The sequence below is a fragment of the Falco naumanni genome, chromosome 8 (genome assembly GCF_017639655.2).
Source record: "Falco naumanni isolate bFalNau1 chromosome 8, bFalNau1.pat, whole genome shotgun sequence".
Taxonomy (NCBI): domain Eukaryota; kingdom Metazoa; phylum Chordata; class Aves; order Falconiformes; family Falconidae; genus Falco; species Falco naumanni.
In genome coordinates, this window is record NC_054061.1 from 19,443,125 (window position 1) to 19,460,496 (window position 17,372).

At 41.5% G+C, this 17,372-nt stretch overlaps 1 protein-coding gene across 2 annotated transcripts in view; it reads left to right on the forward strand.

Annotated features, from left to right (window-relative positions):
• CTNNA1 (catenin alpha 1) overlaps positions 1 to 17,372 on the forward strand; it is a 122,795-nt gene that overhangs the window by 86,362 nt on the left and 19,061 nt on the right. For both annotated transcript variants that reach the window (XM_040602938.1, XM_040602939.1), the window contains 2 exons: positions 2,291 to 2,383; positions 13,673 to 13,829. In XM_040602938.1, the coding sequence (XP_040458872.1) occupies positions 2,291 to 2,383; positions 13,673 to 13,829 (250 nt within the window). The remainder of the gene's footprint in view (positions 1 to 2,290; positions 2,384 to 13,672; positions 13,830 to 17,372) is intronic.

A 17,372-nucleotide genomic window follows, 5' to 3' on the forward strand; every position in this document is an offset into this window, starting at 1 on the left:
TCTCTGTATTCAGACAGAGCGGGGTTTCTGTGTGCTTGATTCATCACACTTGGCTTGAGAGAGAGCACAACATCTCCAGATATCGGAGAGGCTGATTTTGTAGTGCTTCAATGTCGCTTTTATTCAGCCCCTACTCAATAGAGCTTTGTGTTCTTCTTTCTCCTAGAGATTGTAACTGCTGCTGTGGAGGCAGAAACGATGTGGAAATATGGACCATAAAAAATATTGGCAAACTGGTGTTTCTCAAAAATATAACCCATGCTTAAAACAACAGCAAAATCTTTATTTGACTTTTAAATCATGGCTTCTTATTGTCTTTTGATTTTTTTGAGCCTCTAAACAAAAGCGTAATATACTACAGCTTACTGTGAACTAGGAATTTAAGACATGGCAAATCTACAGGGAAAAAAACCCTGTGTTCAAAATAAAATCCCTTTCTGATAGGGCATTACAGAGAGTACAGCTGTTCGGTGGTGCGGTGCAGACAGGAGCTGTGCTGGAGACTGTAGCAAATGCTGTAACAGAAAGAAGGGAGAAAAGAGCCTTGGCTAGGCTGAGTGCAAGCTGCACAGCCTTGCAATGAGCTGAAGACTTACTGCAACTCCACCTCTTAGTATGTAGGTCTTTTCTACAAAGATTAGTGGAAAAGAAAGTTGAGGAGTAGGACACTACTGTTCCTGAAAGCTGGCAGTTTTCTATGTCTTGTTGATGCTGCACAGTCTTTCTCTCAACTTCAGTTTGTTTTCATCCAAATATATGCTGTTGCATCTGTTTACTTGGTTTTTCAGTGTTGGAAACACACCTATCTTCTCAACGGTGCACTGGGTTTTATCCTTTATAACTTGATTTGGAACTGGAGGGAGGAAGAAGCTGTGTGCTTTGCAATGGGAATTTGCTTTTTGGTCCCAAAATTAATAATGGGGTTGGTGAAAACCACAGTTTGAGTATGTTGGCATGTGGTTGACAGTTTGTGGGACAGTAATGTATTCTGTGTGGGAACATCTGTCGTAGGGAATGGCTTGGGGAGGGGGAAAGCATGTGATATAGCTGCAGATGCTACTTCAAAATGACTTGTATATGAATGCACAGGATAGTTTAATTAAAGGGACAATGGAATTTCCCCAGCTTATAGAGAAAAGTTGATGGAGAAATCTGGTTCAGTGGTGTTACTGAGCATCTCCTGGCTTGTGATAATGCTTGTACTGAGGGGTTTTGCAGGTTGCTCTGTCTCTGAAAGGACAGTACTGAGTGTTCATCTCAGTTCACTTCGTGCTATTTTTACAGCTTTCTGTGTTCGAATGGCTCAGAATAACATGCTTGTCATTCACCTGTCAACTGAGAAATGTAACTTACTTCAGACTTCCTTCCCCTGAGAGTAGCTCCAATATGAGGAATATCTTCAATTACCAGAAAATTCTGTGCTGTCCCTTTCCTGTGTGCTCTTAAAAGACAGGTGTTTTCAAAAGATCCTCTGTTTCAAGATGACCTAGTTAAGGATGCTTCTGTGCAGCAGGTCAAGGTTTTTGAGTAAAGTTTTTAGCATCACGAGATGCTATTCAAATTCTGGAGAATTGTGGATGCATTTTCAAGATCGCTGTACCAGCGAATGGAGGGCTGGAGGAACACCTGCCTGATACTGCAGTTTTTGAGTAGATAAAAAGTACATCAAGATGTTTAAGCCAATGCATTCAGATACCGGTGTCCTGTTGCAGAGGTGCGCTCTGTGCAACACCGGCAAAGTGTTTTGAGCTTTGCAACACCTGTGCACTGCTTGCATAGGTGAATTGCTTGATGAGCTTCCCAAGTTCTTTTGGGTTGACACGCAGTAGGATATAGGAGTGTTTCAAGCAAAAGGGAGCATCCCTATGCTTATACAGATTGGAACACTTCATCCTCACGTGCATGGGAGCTGGATTGTTTTTTTTAATTGTGTGGTTGCTGCTGTTTCACTGGAGTGGGAATGGGCTTTTTAACTGTAACTTCAAGTGCTGCCAGTGATGCTCTGTATGTTTTACTGGAGAGAACTTAACCGAATCAGTGGTAACAATGATCTGTCTGTCCGGTTTGAATAACTATGAATTTCGGATCTGATGTGTTAAGACTTTATGGCTAGAGAAAGAACAGATGTCATTAGTGGTTTCAAAATTGGTTGGAATTGAATGAATGCGGACACTTTGTATTTCATGATGGGTTACCCTTCACTGTTGCGGGTGGGCAAGAAATTTCCTACAGAGGGAAGTAAAACCCAGTTCTAACAGTTGTGTTTTGTTTCCTCCCACCTCTGACACAGGTTGCCAACTTGGCCTGTTCCATCTCGAACAATGAAGAAGGTGTGAAATTGGTTCGCATGTCAGCCAGCCAACTTGAAGCTCTGTGTCCCCAGGTAATGAGGAGCCTAAGAAGAAAAGACATACCGTAATAAGCTGGGTAACTGGTCCTGCTTAGAGCATGTTCTGGCCTTTTTGTGGCTGTCTATGGACTTGCTGCAGAACTTGGCTTTTTCCTTAATACATGTAGAAAAGGAAGTGCAGTGTAGCATCATGACTTAGAAACTTTAAAATACGTGACAGAGTAATTAGTGATACAAATGGATCTTTTTTACATAATAGCTCTAATTTCATTTGGCCAGGATATTCGAGTAACGTGCAGGAACCTTCAGTGGTTATCTGTGCACATTCATGTTTCAGGAAGATGTCTTGTGAAGATGCTACCACTGCTCCTGTGCAGGCTGTGAGATGAATTATATTATTTTTTGCCTGAATAGAATATAAATATGCCAAAAAATTTTCCTGATACTAGGATCAGAGGAAGCTGGCTATGCATGAAGTGTTTGAACCTGGCTGAGACTACCTTTTAGTTAATAACTTTTTAATGGAAACAAGGAAATCATGTATATGTAAGCACTAGACTATCCTCTTCCATTTTGACAGCCCTGGTTTTTAATTGTTAATAACTAGATACTTGGATGAACCCCTGAAGACTACAGTGCACTGCCAATTATTGTAATATACATCTTCTAAAGCAACAGGAAATTAAGGTCTGAAACATCTAAGTAAGCTGTTGTTGGTGATGGGGAGCTAACGGAAAGTATGTACTCAAAAAAATTGGTCAAATGGCAGTTTATGAAATTAAAGTGTGTCGTCTCAGGATTATTTGGAAGTCTTTCAGGTTTTCCCACATATATATTGGTCCTTTCAAAACCAGTCAAAATGAAGAGAGATACAGGTATGTTCACCTGTACCTGCCTCAGCAGGAGGGGAATTTTAAGGGAACAGGTGAAGATAGCATGGAGAGCAGGACTGGTTTAGGTTTTCTGTTACTTTTAAGTAACAGTGCTATTAAATAGATGAAGATAGGCATCTAAACATAAAACATTAAATATTATCTAGGAGGTCTTTTGTCATCCAGGGGTGGACTTCTGTGGTTCCCACACCAGCATCAGACCCTGGGTCTGGTGCATCAGCTATATTGGCTGTGAAGTTCTTTGCCTCCCACATCTGGGGCGAGCGGTGTGTATAGCTTGTTAAAACCAAAGGTCAATTTTTACAGTTGGAACAAAGCATGTGGAAAAAGCTTTTAAAAATACACCTTATCTAGTATAAGGGCTTGCTTGTCTCTAAAGTAACTGACTAGGCTGGATGTGAATTTATTTATTTTTTTTTAGTTCTCTCCAAGAATATGGGTATCTGATGCATGTTGTTCCAAACAAATGCTGATGCTTTTGAAAGTAATCATCTTAAGAAAGTGAGGTTTGGTTTTCTTTGAATCTAATGTTTCTGATAGTTGTCCAAGTCTGACGGGGGGTTATTTTCCCCTTTGCATTGCTCAAATTGTGTGTATTTCAGAATCTTCTATCTTTGCTTTTCCAACAACTGCCTCCTAATATAAATATACTCCTTTCTAAAATAAACACCACGATAGTCAACATGAAATAATTAACAAACTGTAGTCACCAAACTGCAGTCACATCTACTGAACTGCAGCCGTTAACCTTAGACTTCAGGGATTAAGGATAATAATATTTAACACACATTGGAAGCTTTGATTATCTATAAATGGACAAGCGCTATAACCAATGGATTTTGGCTTTACAAAGGTCACATGTCTGAACTTCCAAGCCTGCAGTTCAGATGCTCTTCTGCACAGTCTTGCTTTAATTTCAGGGGCGTCACCAGGAGATTAGTAAATGACACTATAGATGTTCATAGCACTTGAAGGAGTGCTTTTATATTACATTACATGTACTCTGGTTGATTCTTTAATGCTCTAAGAGTATTTAAACATGTTGTGAATCCTGAGAGATAATTAGGGGCACTTACCTAAACTGTTTTACAAATGGCATCTGTGTTTTCTCCTAACAGTACAAAAGTTTCTTTTATGCCAGTCTAAGTGATGCAGCACCCTTCTCAACTGCGTTACTGAATGGTCACCAAACTTCGATTATTCTATATAATCCCTAATTGCTTCTAGATATAAAGAACAGCCTAGTGGGATTTTATTTCCTTCTTTAGGCAATTATCTGTTTATTTTGCAGTTTATTCCTAATGAGAGTCACAGCTGCTTCTTGAATCCTTTTAGGTGGCTCTGCTGAGCAAACATGTGAATTAGGCATAAAATACAGATCAAACCCAACATTATACGCTTTTTTTCTTGCCTTTTTTTTTTTTCCGGCTTTGATGGTATTTTGCCAGGAATATGCTCAATTTGGAATGAGTCAAGTCAATAAGTAATTACAATAGTGTCTGAAACTCAAGTGGATGTATCAGTATGACAGAGAAATACGATGTATGGAATTTAATTCAAGGTATTGCTGTGGTTGAAAGGATGAAAGTGAAATTTAATGCACTTGAGTCCCAGGTAACCTTAAATAGCTTAGCTGAGTAGAAGCCATTCAGGGAGTAGGGAACTCCTGGTTAAAGAATGATTTCTGCAGAAATCAATCTGTAGAGTTAATTATAAAAGCTGTATCTCAAATAGAGCAGTTACTCAGTCCCTTGCCATAACTAGACTTTTTGAGCTGGCAGCAGAAGTAAGGAACATGCAACACTTCAAGCTGGTTAGGGAAAACTTGGAAGTTTTGTTGGAGTGGACAAGAAATCAGTCATTGCTGGTGTCACATAGAGGTTCAGATGTTCTCAGGTTTAAAATTTAATTATTTGAGGAAAAAGAAGATGCAGAAAATTTTTCATGTGAAAAGCCTCTACAAAAGCAAGCAATTAAATTTGCTTAGTGTGGCTGTGTTACTGGAAATCAGCTCTTCCTCAAGAGTAACATCATCCTTCCTGTTTGTGAGTCCCTAGCCAATTAACGCAGAAATTATTGTGAAGTTGAAGACTTAATGTGATATTTAGAGCTCCCTTTTGATGGTGCAGAAGGAACTGTTAGGAAGAGCTGTGCATGCTCCATAGCAGGGTGACTTGTGTTGGTCTGGGTTTACAGGGGAGGAATAAGGCAGCATTAGGGGGGTCTCTGCTGCTTTCTTCATAAAGCCTTGACTTACAAGCCTGCCCAGATTCTGTTTTTTGAGGACACATGCTGCTGAAAGTCTGCACATCAAAGTGAAACAACTTTGTCCAGCATCTCACAGGAGTTACCTGCAGTTCTGCAGCTTCATGCCTTGCTAGGTGGTGGGGAAACAAGCCAGTCTATGGTGGCTTAAGATGAAGGAAAAAAAGTCCTCCATCACCACAGTTGAAATGTTTTAAAAAAAAAAAAGAACGAAAGCTGAAGATGTCTTTCATAATGAAAATGGAAAAGTACTGCTGTGAAATGCTTGGAATAGTTGCCTGTGCTTCCACTTGCTTTGCAGAGCGCTGGGGGAGGTTTTCTTTGCCTTGCTAAACACAGAGCTTGCCAATGGTAAATTAGCGAGAGATTTTGTTTATCTCGACTCGAAAACCTGGATCCTTACTCGGAACTGTCTTCTGAGTTCTGTTTCCAAGATGTACTTGCTTTGGGAGCTTGCAAAAGCTGTTTTGTAACAGCATTTTGCATTAAAGATGTCTGAGAAGAGAGTTTAACCATAGGAGTGTTTCTGATCATACAAGCTGTAGGTGTTTAGAAAGCAACAGTGAAAATGCCCCAGTACAGCTCTTGAAAGGAAAGAGTATTGCTCCAGCCTTTTGATGTGACAGTCTGCTGTCACTTGCAGCTGCTTTTACCAGTCATATGTTGACTTTCTCGTTCTTTAAAGCCTCCTGAAGTTATAGACTTCTAACCAAATTGCAGTCAGGCTGAGAGTTTTTTGAAAATAATTGTGGATTAGAATTTCCATCAGGTTGAATGTTCGCTTCTGCCAGCAAAAGCTGGAGCCCCTTGCCCTTGAGACTGATCATCTTCTGGGAAGCAGGTTGCAGGAGCAGGGTAACCTGCACTTCTTTGGGGTGGGCGTGCAGGACCTGCTCTCTCAACTTTAAGGTAGGGCTTGCTCTGAGCCAGGGCTGGTTACCTTCCTCCTCTGCTGCCCAAATCGCTCATCCCTCATTAGAAACATAGGGAGGGCACCGGGCAGCTTCTCTGCCTGTCCTCTCCTTGCTCCCTCTAAATCTACCATAGGCCAAACAGCGTCTTTAGTTGCCCCCTGAACAGTAAAGTGAGCGTTGCCTGTCCACTATAATCCAGATAATTATTGGATTAAATTAATTTTTAAAATAAAAATAAATTGACATAATATTAACATCGTATTTAATAATTGCTGTTCCACATCCTTACATTCCAATTTTGAAATGCTTGAAAAGCAATTTGCTGCTTATAGATCTCTGATGAGGCAGGTGGTTACATACGCTGATCACACCTACTGATACAAACAGAAAAAATACCAAAGCATAAGGAAACCCACGTAGAGGTTCCAAATAGCACAAAAACTTAAGGTGCAGCATCATAGAGAAACAAAAAACCCCTCCAATCCCCCCCTCCAAATCAACCAGACCCAAATGTGAGCAGCAGACTTTCCTCTTTGAGTCCCCAGTTACTGTCAGCAACCTGGTGGCTGCTGGAGAAGAAGGTAACTTGATTTTTCTTGCGGTAAAGACTTAACATTGAAAAAGTGGCCCTTTTTTCTTCTCTTTGAAAGACTGTCAAATCTTTTGAATGTCCTAACTAGCAGTTCTATCTCCAGACTCTTTAATTACAGGTGCTTGAAGCATTTTATTGGCATTGACTAGAAATACTTGTATTAAAAACTTAACACATGGGTTGCAGCTTTGTGTCATGCAGGCTTGCTGTGAAGAAGAGCCAGCACAGGACGGGAGTGGCCATCAAAGAAACTATTAGAACCTCAAGCAGTTACTGATGCATAAAAAGAAGCAAAGTTAGGAGAAAGGGATTCAGTTCTGTAGAACAAGGTATGTTAGTGTGTAAGGACCCTATGTTTTCTTCGGAGGCGCAGTATTTACTGCGGAGTGCCATAGCAGAAAAGCTTCCAGAAAAGACAGAGTCCCTGAAACCCCCAAAGCTTCAGCACTTGAAGTCAGTGAAATGCAAAATGAGGTAACAAAAATGGGCACCAAAACAAATGGCAGCAAAATTCTTGTAGCTTCTACATTGACTGGTACAATAGTATCAGTCCTCAGCTACAAATGAAAATACTTTTTCCATGTATGGGGAAGTTGATAGGATAATTATCTATACACAATATGAAAACAGTAAATACTTCGACAGTATGTTGTTATTTAACCCCAGCCAGCAACGAAGCCCCACACAGCCGCTCGCTCGCTCCCCCCACAGCAGGATGGGGGAGAGAATCAGAATAGTAAAAGTGAGAAAACGTGTGGGTTGAGATAAAGACAGCTTAATAGATAAGGCAAAAGCTGTGCGCACAAGCAAAGCAAAATAAGGAGTTTGTTCATGACTCCCCCTCAGCAGGCAGGTGCTCAGCCATCCCCAGGCCAGCAGGGCTCCATCACACGTAGGTCACTTGGCAAGACAAATGCCATCATTCCATTTCCCCCCGTTCCTCCTCCTTCCCCCAGCTTTATGTGCTGACCATGATGCCATACGGTGTGGAATAGCCCTTGGGTCAGCTGGGGTCAGCTGTCCCGGCTGTGCCCCCTCCCAGCTCCTGGTGCCCCCCCCCCACTCGCTGCTGGGGTGGCTGTGGGGAGCAGAAGCAGCTTTGGCTCTGTGTGAGCGCTGCTCAGCGCTAAGGAAGACACCCCTGTGCTAACAGCGCTGTTCCCAGCACAGATCCCGAGCACAGCCCCATACTAGCTACTGTGAAGAAAATTAACTCTGCCCCAGCCAAAACCAGCACACAGTAGTGTATGCTGAACTGGAAAAGGTCATGTTATTCCAGTAAAAGTGTGTATTTGTGGGTCATTATAGCACTGTAACAACAAGAGTAAGTATCTCTGCAGAGATGCCTGCGGTCACTCTCTGCGTAACTCGCAAGAAAGGAAAGTGCTCAAAAGTACCTTTTATACATCGGAACAAAGTATTGGAAATCAAAGCAAACTTTTCCTTCTTTTGGTGCATCAGCCTCTGTACACTTGCTGGTCACTGCCATTATAGCTAGCGAAAGTGCAAAAAAATCTTCTGTATGTTTTGCTTCCAGGCATTTCAGCTCATCAGAGTCTGCAGAGTGCTTTTTGCTGTATTGAACTACATAGAGGGTTAGCACACGTAGACATGTGGATGCAAACCTGGGGTTGGATGTAACTGGAAGCGACTGAAATGTCCTGCTTATGAACCTTTTCTTCCACTCAGAACAAAATGCAATTAGGAGTGAGGAAGGAGACGTGAGTAGGGTGAACACTGGAAGTAACTTTGACATCTGGCATATGTAAAATTAAATTATGAGCAGCTTCTTACAAACTGCCAATAAGCAAGCTATGCTTTCTTTAGTACAGAAAAATACAGGCATTAAAATCCATGTGGGCAAGGAGAGAGTCCTGGCTGGGCTGAGCTACTGTGGTGGCTTTGGTGGTAAGGTCGTGAATTCATTTGTTGACCATTTGGAAAGCTGTGATCTGAGAATCGTATTTTTGCTTCTGCCTTACAGCTAGCCCTCTGTATCACAGGAGCGCTCCGTCAGCAGGAATAAAACAGAGCAAATGAGGGGCAGTGTGTGGTGCAATTACCACTTTCGGCGGGTTGAATAAGAGACTTCTTCCACTCAGCTTTGCACGGAGGTTGCTTTAAAAGGCAAAGCTGAGATCACTGCTTCTGCCCTTGCTCACTCTTGGATCTTCTTTCCAAAGCAAACTTGATCCTGTGGTGTGCTTGACGAGCGCCCTTTCACATACTCCAGAATGAAACTGGTTTTCACATCACAGCTGGGGCTTGGTTTGTGTGTGTCCCTTTTTCCTCTGCCCCTGAGATGATGGCTGATGGATGGCTTCTTGTTTTATTAGTTTTTTTTTTTCTTTTTTCTTCTAAACAAATACAAAGTATCCTGGATTTGAAGGCCAGGGAGCTACTTTCCAACTCATTACCCAGATGTCACAAGGAAGCTGGTAAATCAAGATCTTTATTTAAAAACAAAAACCAAGTGAGTTATTTAGGAATCACAGAAGTTTTGGTTGTAAAGAAAAGTTGTATAGTGAAGAGAGAGGACTGGATGTTTGGTTTTGAAACTGAAAAAAGCCTTGTTGTGGCACAGTAGCATCTGAAAACCAATGCTACAGGGAGCAGGGCGAAGTTAAACCAGCTGCAGAAAAAACAGTCTCCTGTGAAGAGCAAAAAGTCCTATCAAAAAGATGGAGACAAAAAATATAAAGTGCTTACAGCCACTGAAATGGAGAGTTACATGGCTTACAGACATGTGCACTGAGACTATGTTAAAGTACGACAGGTAGCATTTGCAGTGCAAAATAAGTAGGTGATAGTTTTCTTCCCTCAAGTGATGTTTCTTCCTTGGGCCATGGCAGCCAAATTCAAAACTGTTCTTCGTGGGAACACCACCACGTAGGAGAGCTTTCTTCTAGCCTCTGTTGGTCTTTCAGATGGGGTGCTGTAAAGGTGAGGCTGGAAGCCATCATAAATTAAGCCTAAAAAAATTAATTTTGGGTGACCCAGTGGCTTTAATTTACCCACAGATATATCTAAGATTATGATGTTTTCTGTCCTGGACTAGCTAGCTGTGCTGTTTAAGAGAGCTTCTGGGCAAAGCAGCCACAGTGCTGTAACGCAGGCAGAAGTCACTCCTCAGGGAACCTGGGAGAGTCCTGTCCTGCAAAGGTACAAATATATAAATCCAGTCTGACACCTTTAGTTTCAATAGGGAAAATAAACGAAAAAAAGCAGCAGCTTCTTCCCATGAAAGATATGAGAAGGAGATTTGAGGTACAGATTGAGACATCAATTGCAAGTCTTTTGAATCCTAAGCCTCTCCGATCTTGGGGCGTGCATTGCCAAGTCCTGGCTGCTGCTGCAGGAAGCTGCGAGGTGGAGGAGAGCAACTCCAAGTAACTCGCTAGAATCATGTTATCGAGCGTTGGGCTGTCTGACTTGAACACTGCAATTGCTACATGAAACAAAGCACCGATAAAAATAGTGTGGTTTCTTGCCATGCTTCATTTCCTTCTGGATAGTCTCAAAATGTCCCTGTTTGATTCTTTTCTTTGTACAACTTCAGTGAGTCATTGTGATCACAGTGCTTTGGCAGCATTTGGAAAAGCTCTGAAATACAGATTATTTCCCTGAAATTGCCAAATGTTTTACATGGAAGCGGCTGCATTTCAGGTAGTCTGGGCATCTTCATGCTATTTTTGAACTCTATATATTTATCTTCATATCTCTCTTTCTCCTTCCTGTAAGTTACTCATATTTTAAATTAATTTCCCAATGCTTCATGGTTTTTTTGAAAAGCAATAGTGTACTTTAATCAGTCCCTTCTCCCTCCTCCTCCAAGTGTTCATTTTTAGATAATAAAGGAATCATGGTCCTGCTGCATGCACAGACTATTTAAGATCCAGCATCCTTGTCCTTTTCCCATGTCTGTCTAAGCATCTGTTGGCAAATAAATCAGTCACTCTGTACTGGATACCAGGCATCATGTAAGAGAATATTGACTCGAACCGCTAATTTGCAGGGTTTTGTTGGTAATCCCTGGCACATTACCTCAAGCAGACATGTGAGACATGTCCGGGATAACTTGTCCACATAAATGCTGAGCTGTACATAGAGTGACAGGTTTTATCACCCCTGCTAAAACTGAATGTTGTGACCACTTTGCACATGGAGATGGAGTATGTGCTGCAAAAAGGACTCCTGGGCTGTATCTGCTGTCTTGAATTTCTTCCCTGAGCACACACATCCCTGTATGGGTTTCCTAAGCTGTAGTTTTTTGTCTTTAGCTCCACAGTGATAGTTGATAGCCTTCAATTTCCCCACCATGTTGTCCTCATCTCTGGCCCTGCTGGCTGCTTTCCAAATGCAAGACATGTCTGCTTGTAAGGGAGATTGTATAAAACTTGGACATTTTTTTTTTAAATATATTTGCCTTGGCCATGTGTTTTTGCTGTTGTAATGTATGCAAGAATTTCCTTTTCTCAGTTGGACAAGCTGCCTGTTAGGAAGACGATGGTGCATCTTGTGCCTCATGCATTTGGATTTGGTGACAACACCCTGTTTGAGTTTCTTGAGCACTTGCAGAGCCCTGTATTTATGACACCTCTTCCATTATGTGTGAAAAGTTGCTTAATGTGGGCATCTGGGGTTGGATTGTGCTGTTGACAAAGATTAATTGTTCAGACAGATGCTACTGTCCAGACATACATCACACAGGTACACAGGCCATATGTTCCATCAGCGTTAATGCTGACCTGTCTCAGTGCTTAAGAGGTTGTTTTCCTATCTGATATTAGCCAAGGCAGCTAGAAGAGAGCAGGAGACAATTGTCCTGACCCGTGGTATCACCATCTTCAGTGTCTCAGTAGTTATGGTTACGAGCAGGATAAGATCTAAAAGCAGATTTCTGGAGTGTTGTCTGTTTACCCTTTTTGTGTCCAGGACATTTGTTTTTTGGATTCACCTTCATAATACTTAGGATATATAGATTTTGATTGATAGGTGGATAATTCATTACATCCATCAGACTGGGGCAAGAAATGGTGGTGACTAGACTTCAGAATCAGGGCTCTTGAGCAGAGGACAGGTTTCCCTTTCTAAAACCTCTCTTTAAAAATTTTAAACACCACTTTCTTGAGTGTTGCAAGGCTCTTTTGGGGGCTTTTGGGACTTCAGAACCATGATCTTAGAGGGCATGCCTGCCCAGGTGAGCCGCCCAGGTTCAGTGGCGGGTTTGAGGAAGGGGAAGCAGCAGAGGGTCCCAAGCTTTTTGTGAAGGATGGGGTAGCTGTCATTATTGCCAGGGTTCAAATGTGTGTTTCATCCCTGCAGGTCTCCTAAACAGATTGCCTCTCTTGCCAAATTGTTTCTTGCGTTTGTCTGTGTTATCAAACCCGTTGAGCTCGTTTCAATTTGACCCGGACTTGCAGCCTCCACCTCCAGAGGCAGGACAGTAGCATGGAGAGCAGTACAGCATTTCTGTGGATTTTCCTCAGTCACTGCTAATTTCTAGCATTTCTTGAGTGAATCAGCCTCCTTCTCCTGCCTGATTCATTCGGTGCCATCATGATATGTTTGACATCACCATCATTTCCATGTTTAGTGAGTTATATATATTTTTTAAATGCTTTGTGACACTTTTAAATGAAGCAGGTAGAGAAAATAGATTTTGGAAAACCAGGAACATCTGGTGCTTGCATGTTGTGCTCAGCAACTTTGTGGAATTGATATGGTCCTAAAGTAGAGAAGAAAAATTATACATTGAACTTGTAAGTTAATTAACTCTGACTCTCAGGTACTTGAAAACAAGGTTAGGATTGTCATGTCACTCTGGATATGGATGGTTTCTCACGCCTGGCGTGTTTCCAGGTCATTCTGCTCAAGCATAGTGCAGCAAAACAGGAGCAGGCTTCTGAGAGATTGCTTTCTTCCCGCACCCAGAGAGGCTGTTTTGGTCCTTCACCTGACCAGTTAGTAGATACGACATAAACTTTTTTGCCCAGCAGTATGCGTAGCATTTGTTCTACTTGAAAAAAAAAGGATCTGGAGTGAATTACAGTCTTCAGGTTTGAAGAAAATTAGTAGGGGGGTGTTCAGGGGGATCATCAGAGAGTATTCTCTCCTGCTCCATGGCTAATCTGGCTGTTTCACAACCATAACAGAAATTTTAAGGTATGATAACGATTATTTGCAAGGTACAGAGTTAAGGAAAAGAAGATAAATACAAACATTATTTTTAATTTTGTGTTTGCATATTTTTTCTACTTCAGACTGTGTAAGATTAATCTTTTTTTGACCTTTTTTCTCAGGTTCTGGCAAGTAGCATAGGAAATGCAGCCTCCAGTGTACTAAATGTCATCCTGTCTAAAATACTTAACAACACAACCTGCGCTCAGAAAGCAACACCTTTTTAACATGAGCTGTTAAAGAAAGGTGAAGCTAGCTCTTGTGAATGTTTTCACTTGTAAAAACTAACCATAATAAATGTGGAAGCAGGTATGAGCTGGATGTGAGAGCAACAGGATAAAACACTTCTTTATTTAAACATCAAAATCCTGAAAACTTATTAAAGTTGCGTTGTTTACTTTTGAGTTCACTGGATAAACACAGGGAAACTAATTGTTTCATTAAGGCTATATTTTAAAAATCCTGAGGTGTTTTATAGGTCATTAATGCTGCACTGGCTCTGGCTGCTAAACCCCAAAGCAAGCTGGCTCAGGAAAACATGGATCTCTTCAAAGAGCAATGGGAGAAGCAAGTCCGTGTGCTGACGGATGCTGTTGATGACATCACTTCCATTGATGACTTCCTGGCTGTATCAGGTAAGGAGGGGGTTGATCTCAGAAATAATTGTTGTTGCAACTGAGCTTATTCCTGGAAACAGGTGGTTTCTACATGTATTCCAGAGTCCTCTCAGGTTTTTGGAAGGGATGGTGTTGGTACACTTTACCTGGTAAGCGTCATCTTCTGCTGAGCAAGGTGTGAAAATAGAGCAGGAGATCTTGGCACGAGGAGAAGACACTTTACGTCTCAAGAGTTGTAATTGCTAGCTGAACTACCAACAAATTGCCATCTAGCTACTGTAGACAAACCCCACCAGTAACATTGGGGGAAATAGAATATGTTTATGTTGAAGTTACAAATTAGCAAATTTCAATTCACCATAGACTCTTGATATGTAAATAAAAATGAATAGCAAACCGTCATCCTACAAGTTCCTTAAAATAAAACTGTTCATATAGAAAATGTTCTGTGAATATTTTTAACAGCTTTATTGAAGTTTTTGAAAAAGATTAGATCATTATAATAGATTAATAATTCCATTTGGCAAAGTACTTGCCAAGATAATATTTTTTATCAGCGTCGTTGATAAAGACCCACTATTAGCTGCTGTGACCTAGAAATCAGTGGGCATTTTTATTTTCACATCCTCTAATTCAGCTGTAGTCAGAGGACATGGCGGTATAACCACTTGAATTGTGTCTGCAATTAGCATTCACAAATTACTGCTACAAACTGAGGGTCTGATTGTCCTGGTGCAGACAGGCTTGGGCATCTCGAGTGACCTAAAAACTCCTGTTGTAAAGAGATTTCACAGGAAGATGTGTGGAGTGAGAAGTACCAGGTGAACATAGCTAGAAAACATTGATGAAAAATTTAGGGTCCTGAATTAAAAGACCATTTCCTTTTTTTTTTTATTAAAAGAGAAAAAGGAAAAAAAAAAACCCAGAAAGTAGTGTTTATGTGATGAGTCACCTGTATTATTATACGTGTTGTATTGTGGTTCCCTGGGTTCCGAATAAAAATTTTCTTTGCAGTGAGTTAGCATAAACTTACTAAGCAATTGAATGTCCTAGTTCTTTGTGTCTGCATGCTCACGCTGCAGCAGTAGTTGAAATTGCACAGCTGTGAGGAGCCTATTTCTGGGGAAATATATTTAGAGGGAATTGTGTGCAGAAGTTCATGGCTCCACTTAGAGTTTGCCCACAAGTGTACAAAACATTTTAAAGAGAAGAAGCTGTCAGTTGGTGAAAACAGTCTGGATAAAGCTGCCTTGCTGTATTTCACTTACAGGTGTGGCTCAAAATGGGTCAAGCCACTGGAACAGAATGGGCTGCATCCTTGTGTAGGTCATTCGAGGACATGGGTACTCTGCTTTTGAGGGCACAGGTTATGATGTTGGCCCACTGCTGAGGCGCTCTGAAGAGTTTGAAGGACTTGGCAATAATCAGGGAACGCTTCTTTTCTGGGGCGATAGCAGGCTGACTTGGGAGAGAGTTCACCTTGAGTGTCTGCTTGCCACCCAAAACGATGCCATGGAAGTGCTGTAGTTTGGGACTACTTCAGATGCTCAAGTGCATTCGGCAGTTACTTGTACGTGCTTCGTTATCGAAGAGATGTTAGAAAAATATTAAAGCAATAAATACTGTTTTAAATATTATTTGTTTGAACATTGATAAATGTTTTCCATATAAATGCCACAACTCCCAATTCGTCTGCTAAAAGTCTAAATGTCTCTTAGGATAAAATCATGACGGGCATGATTTATACCAGGTTCCATTTGGGGTTATTAGGATGTTTGTGGCATTTTGTATCAGTTACTAACTGGGATGTAAGCAGAATTTAAAAGAGTTCATGTGAGTCTATATGTGTGTGTGTATACCTAAACACCTCCCCATTCCTACAACCCATCATGAAGTATATACTTCATTGTTCAGCCTATGCTACAGAATTTTATCAATTATCCGCAAGTGAAGGCTTGATGAAAGAGATGTTTGTTTAGATAACAGCAGAATATCATGGAAGAAGGTACTTAAACGCACAGTATTGCAGATAAGCTTGCAGGTTACAGTATTTTATGAAGGACATAGCACAAGAAGCACCTTTTGAGTTAGGACAACGGTCTGGCTAATTGTCAGGGCGTAGGAGATTTATAGAAGGGAAGTCCTGTGGCCTAGAGATCTTTCCTCTATGCTCCCAACCATGAGTGATTTGCAGCTCAGGGAGCTCCAGCATCAGAGGTGCTATCTACTGAACAGTCCTTGACAGATTTTCCTCACTTAAGTTGTGTTGTGTTAGTTGTTCTTTCAACCAGTATAAACCACTGGCATCTCCATCATCCTGTGCATAATTCACAGCTTAACTGTGCTCTGTGTGAAGAAGCTCCTCGTTTTTGCAGTGTTGTCTGTTTGCTTTGTTGGATGCCCCTAGTTGTAGTAGGAGATGGTGAAAGAGAGTTTTTTCCCTACTCACTTTCTTCATGCTGTAAATGTACAGACTTCTGCCGTACGCTTAGTCAGTCATCTCTTTCTTAACTGCAGAGTCTTTGCCTGTTGCATTATTCCCCGTATCAAAGCTCTTCTGTACCTTCTGTAATTCTTAACCCTCTTGTCAGTACCTTCCCTAAGTACTCTGGGTATGTTTGTGTGCCCACTATCTCTGTTCTTTGGAGCAGTTGCTGATAGCACCATGTAATTGTCAAATTCAGTGTTCTGAAATTACCTGGATCTCCTTTGAAACCCTCAAAAAAATCATTCCATTTGCTGCCTTCTGTTACTCTGCCACTGACAGAGGTTTATGCAAGAGGCTGCCCATCACAACGGAGCTATTTCGTCTTAAAAGCCTCCAGATGAATATTTCCTGGGCCCAATGATTGTCCTTCTTCATTACAAGATGAATACTATTTTTACAAGTGTATGAACACTCCAGTATTTGTTCCATAACCATGTCTACTGACACTGCTGCTCGACCTGGTTCCTCCAGTGTCCCTTGTCAAGACAGGGTCCAGCATGGAAATTGTTCTAAGACCTTCCATAGGGGACACAGCAGAGAAGCAGTTACATTTATGCGTCTGTGGCTTTATCTCCTGACTGTTGCTCTTAGGTTTTGGTCTCCTGCAGCCCCCAGACTCCCTTGCAGACTTCTTGGGATGTTCGGAAAAGGATTTCTTAATCCCTTTAATGGGGAGGTAGGGGGAGATGGAAGCTGTTTGGTGGGGGTGGATTGAGGATTGACAGTCAGGAGGGACTTTTAATTCTGTTAGCTTTCCACGGTTTTGTGTATTTCATTGTTTGCTCTAAAAATAATTTTCATTGGAAAAATGCCTTTCCTCTTACCTTGTTGCCAAACCATACCATTTTTTCCCTATCGTCATTTCTGAGATGCCTTTGCCGTTGCCTTTGTTATATTCTGTGTTATATTCTGTTGCTGTGAGATTTTTCTCCTGCTCAGCAACAGGAGGGTTGTTAGCTTTGATGCAGGACGGCATTGTCACATCCCCGAAGGTGCTGGTGGTGAACCTCTGTGTCAGCATTTCTTGGGCTCTGCCACCCCGGCCTCGGCAGATGGCATTTTGTGCCAGACAC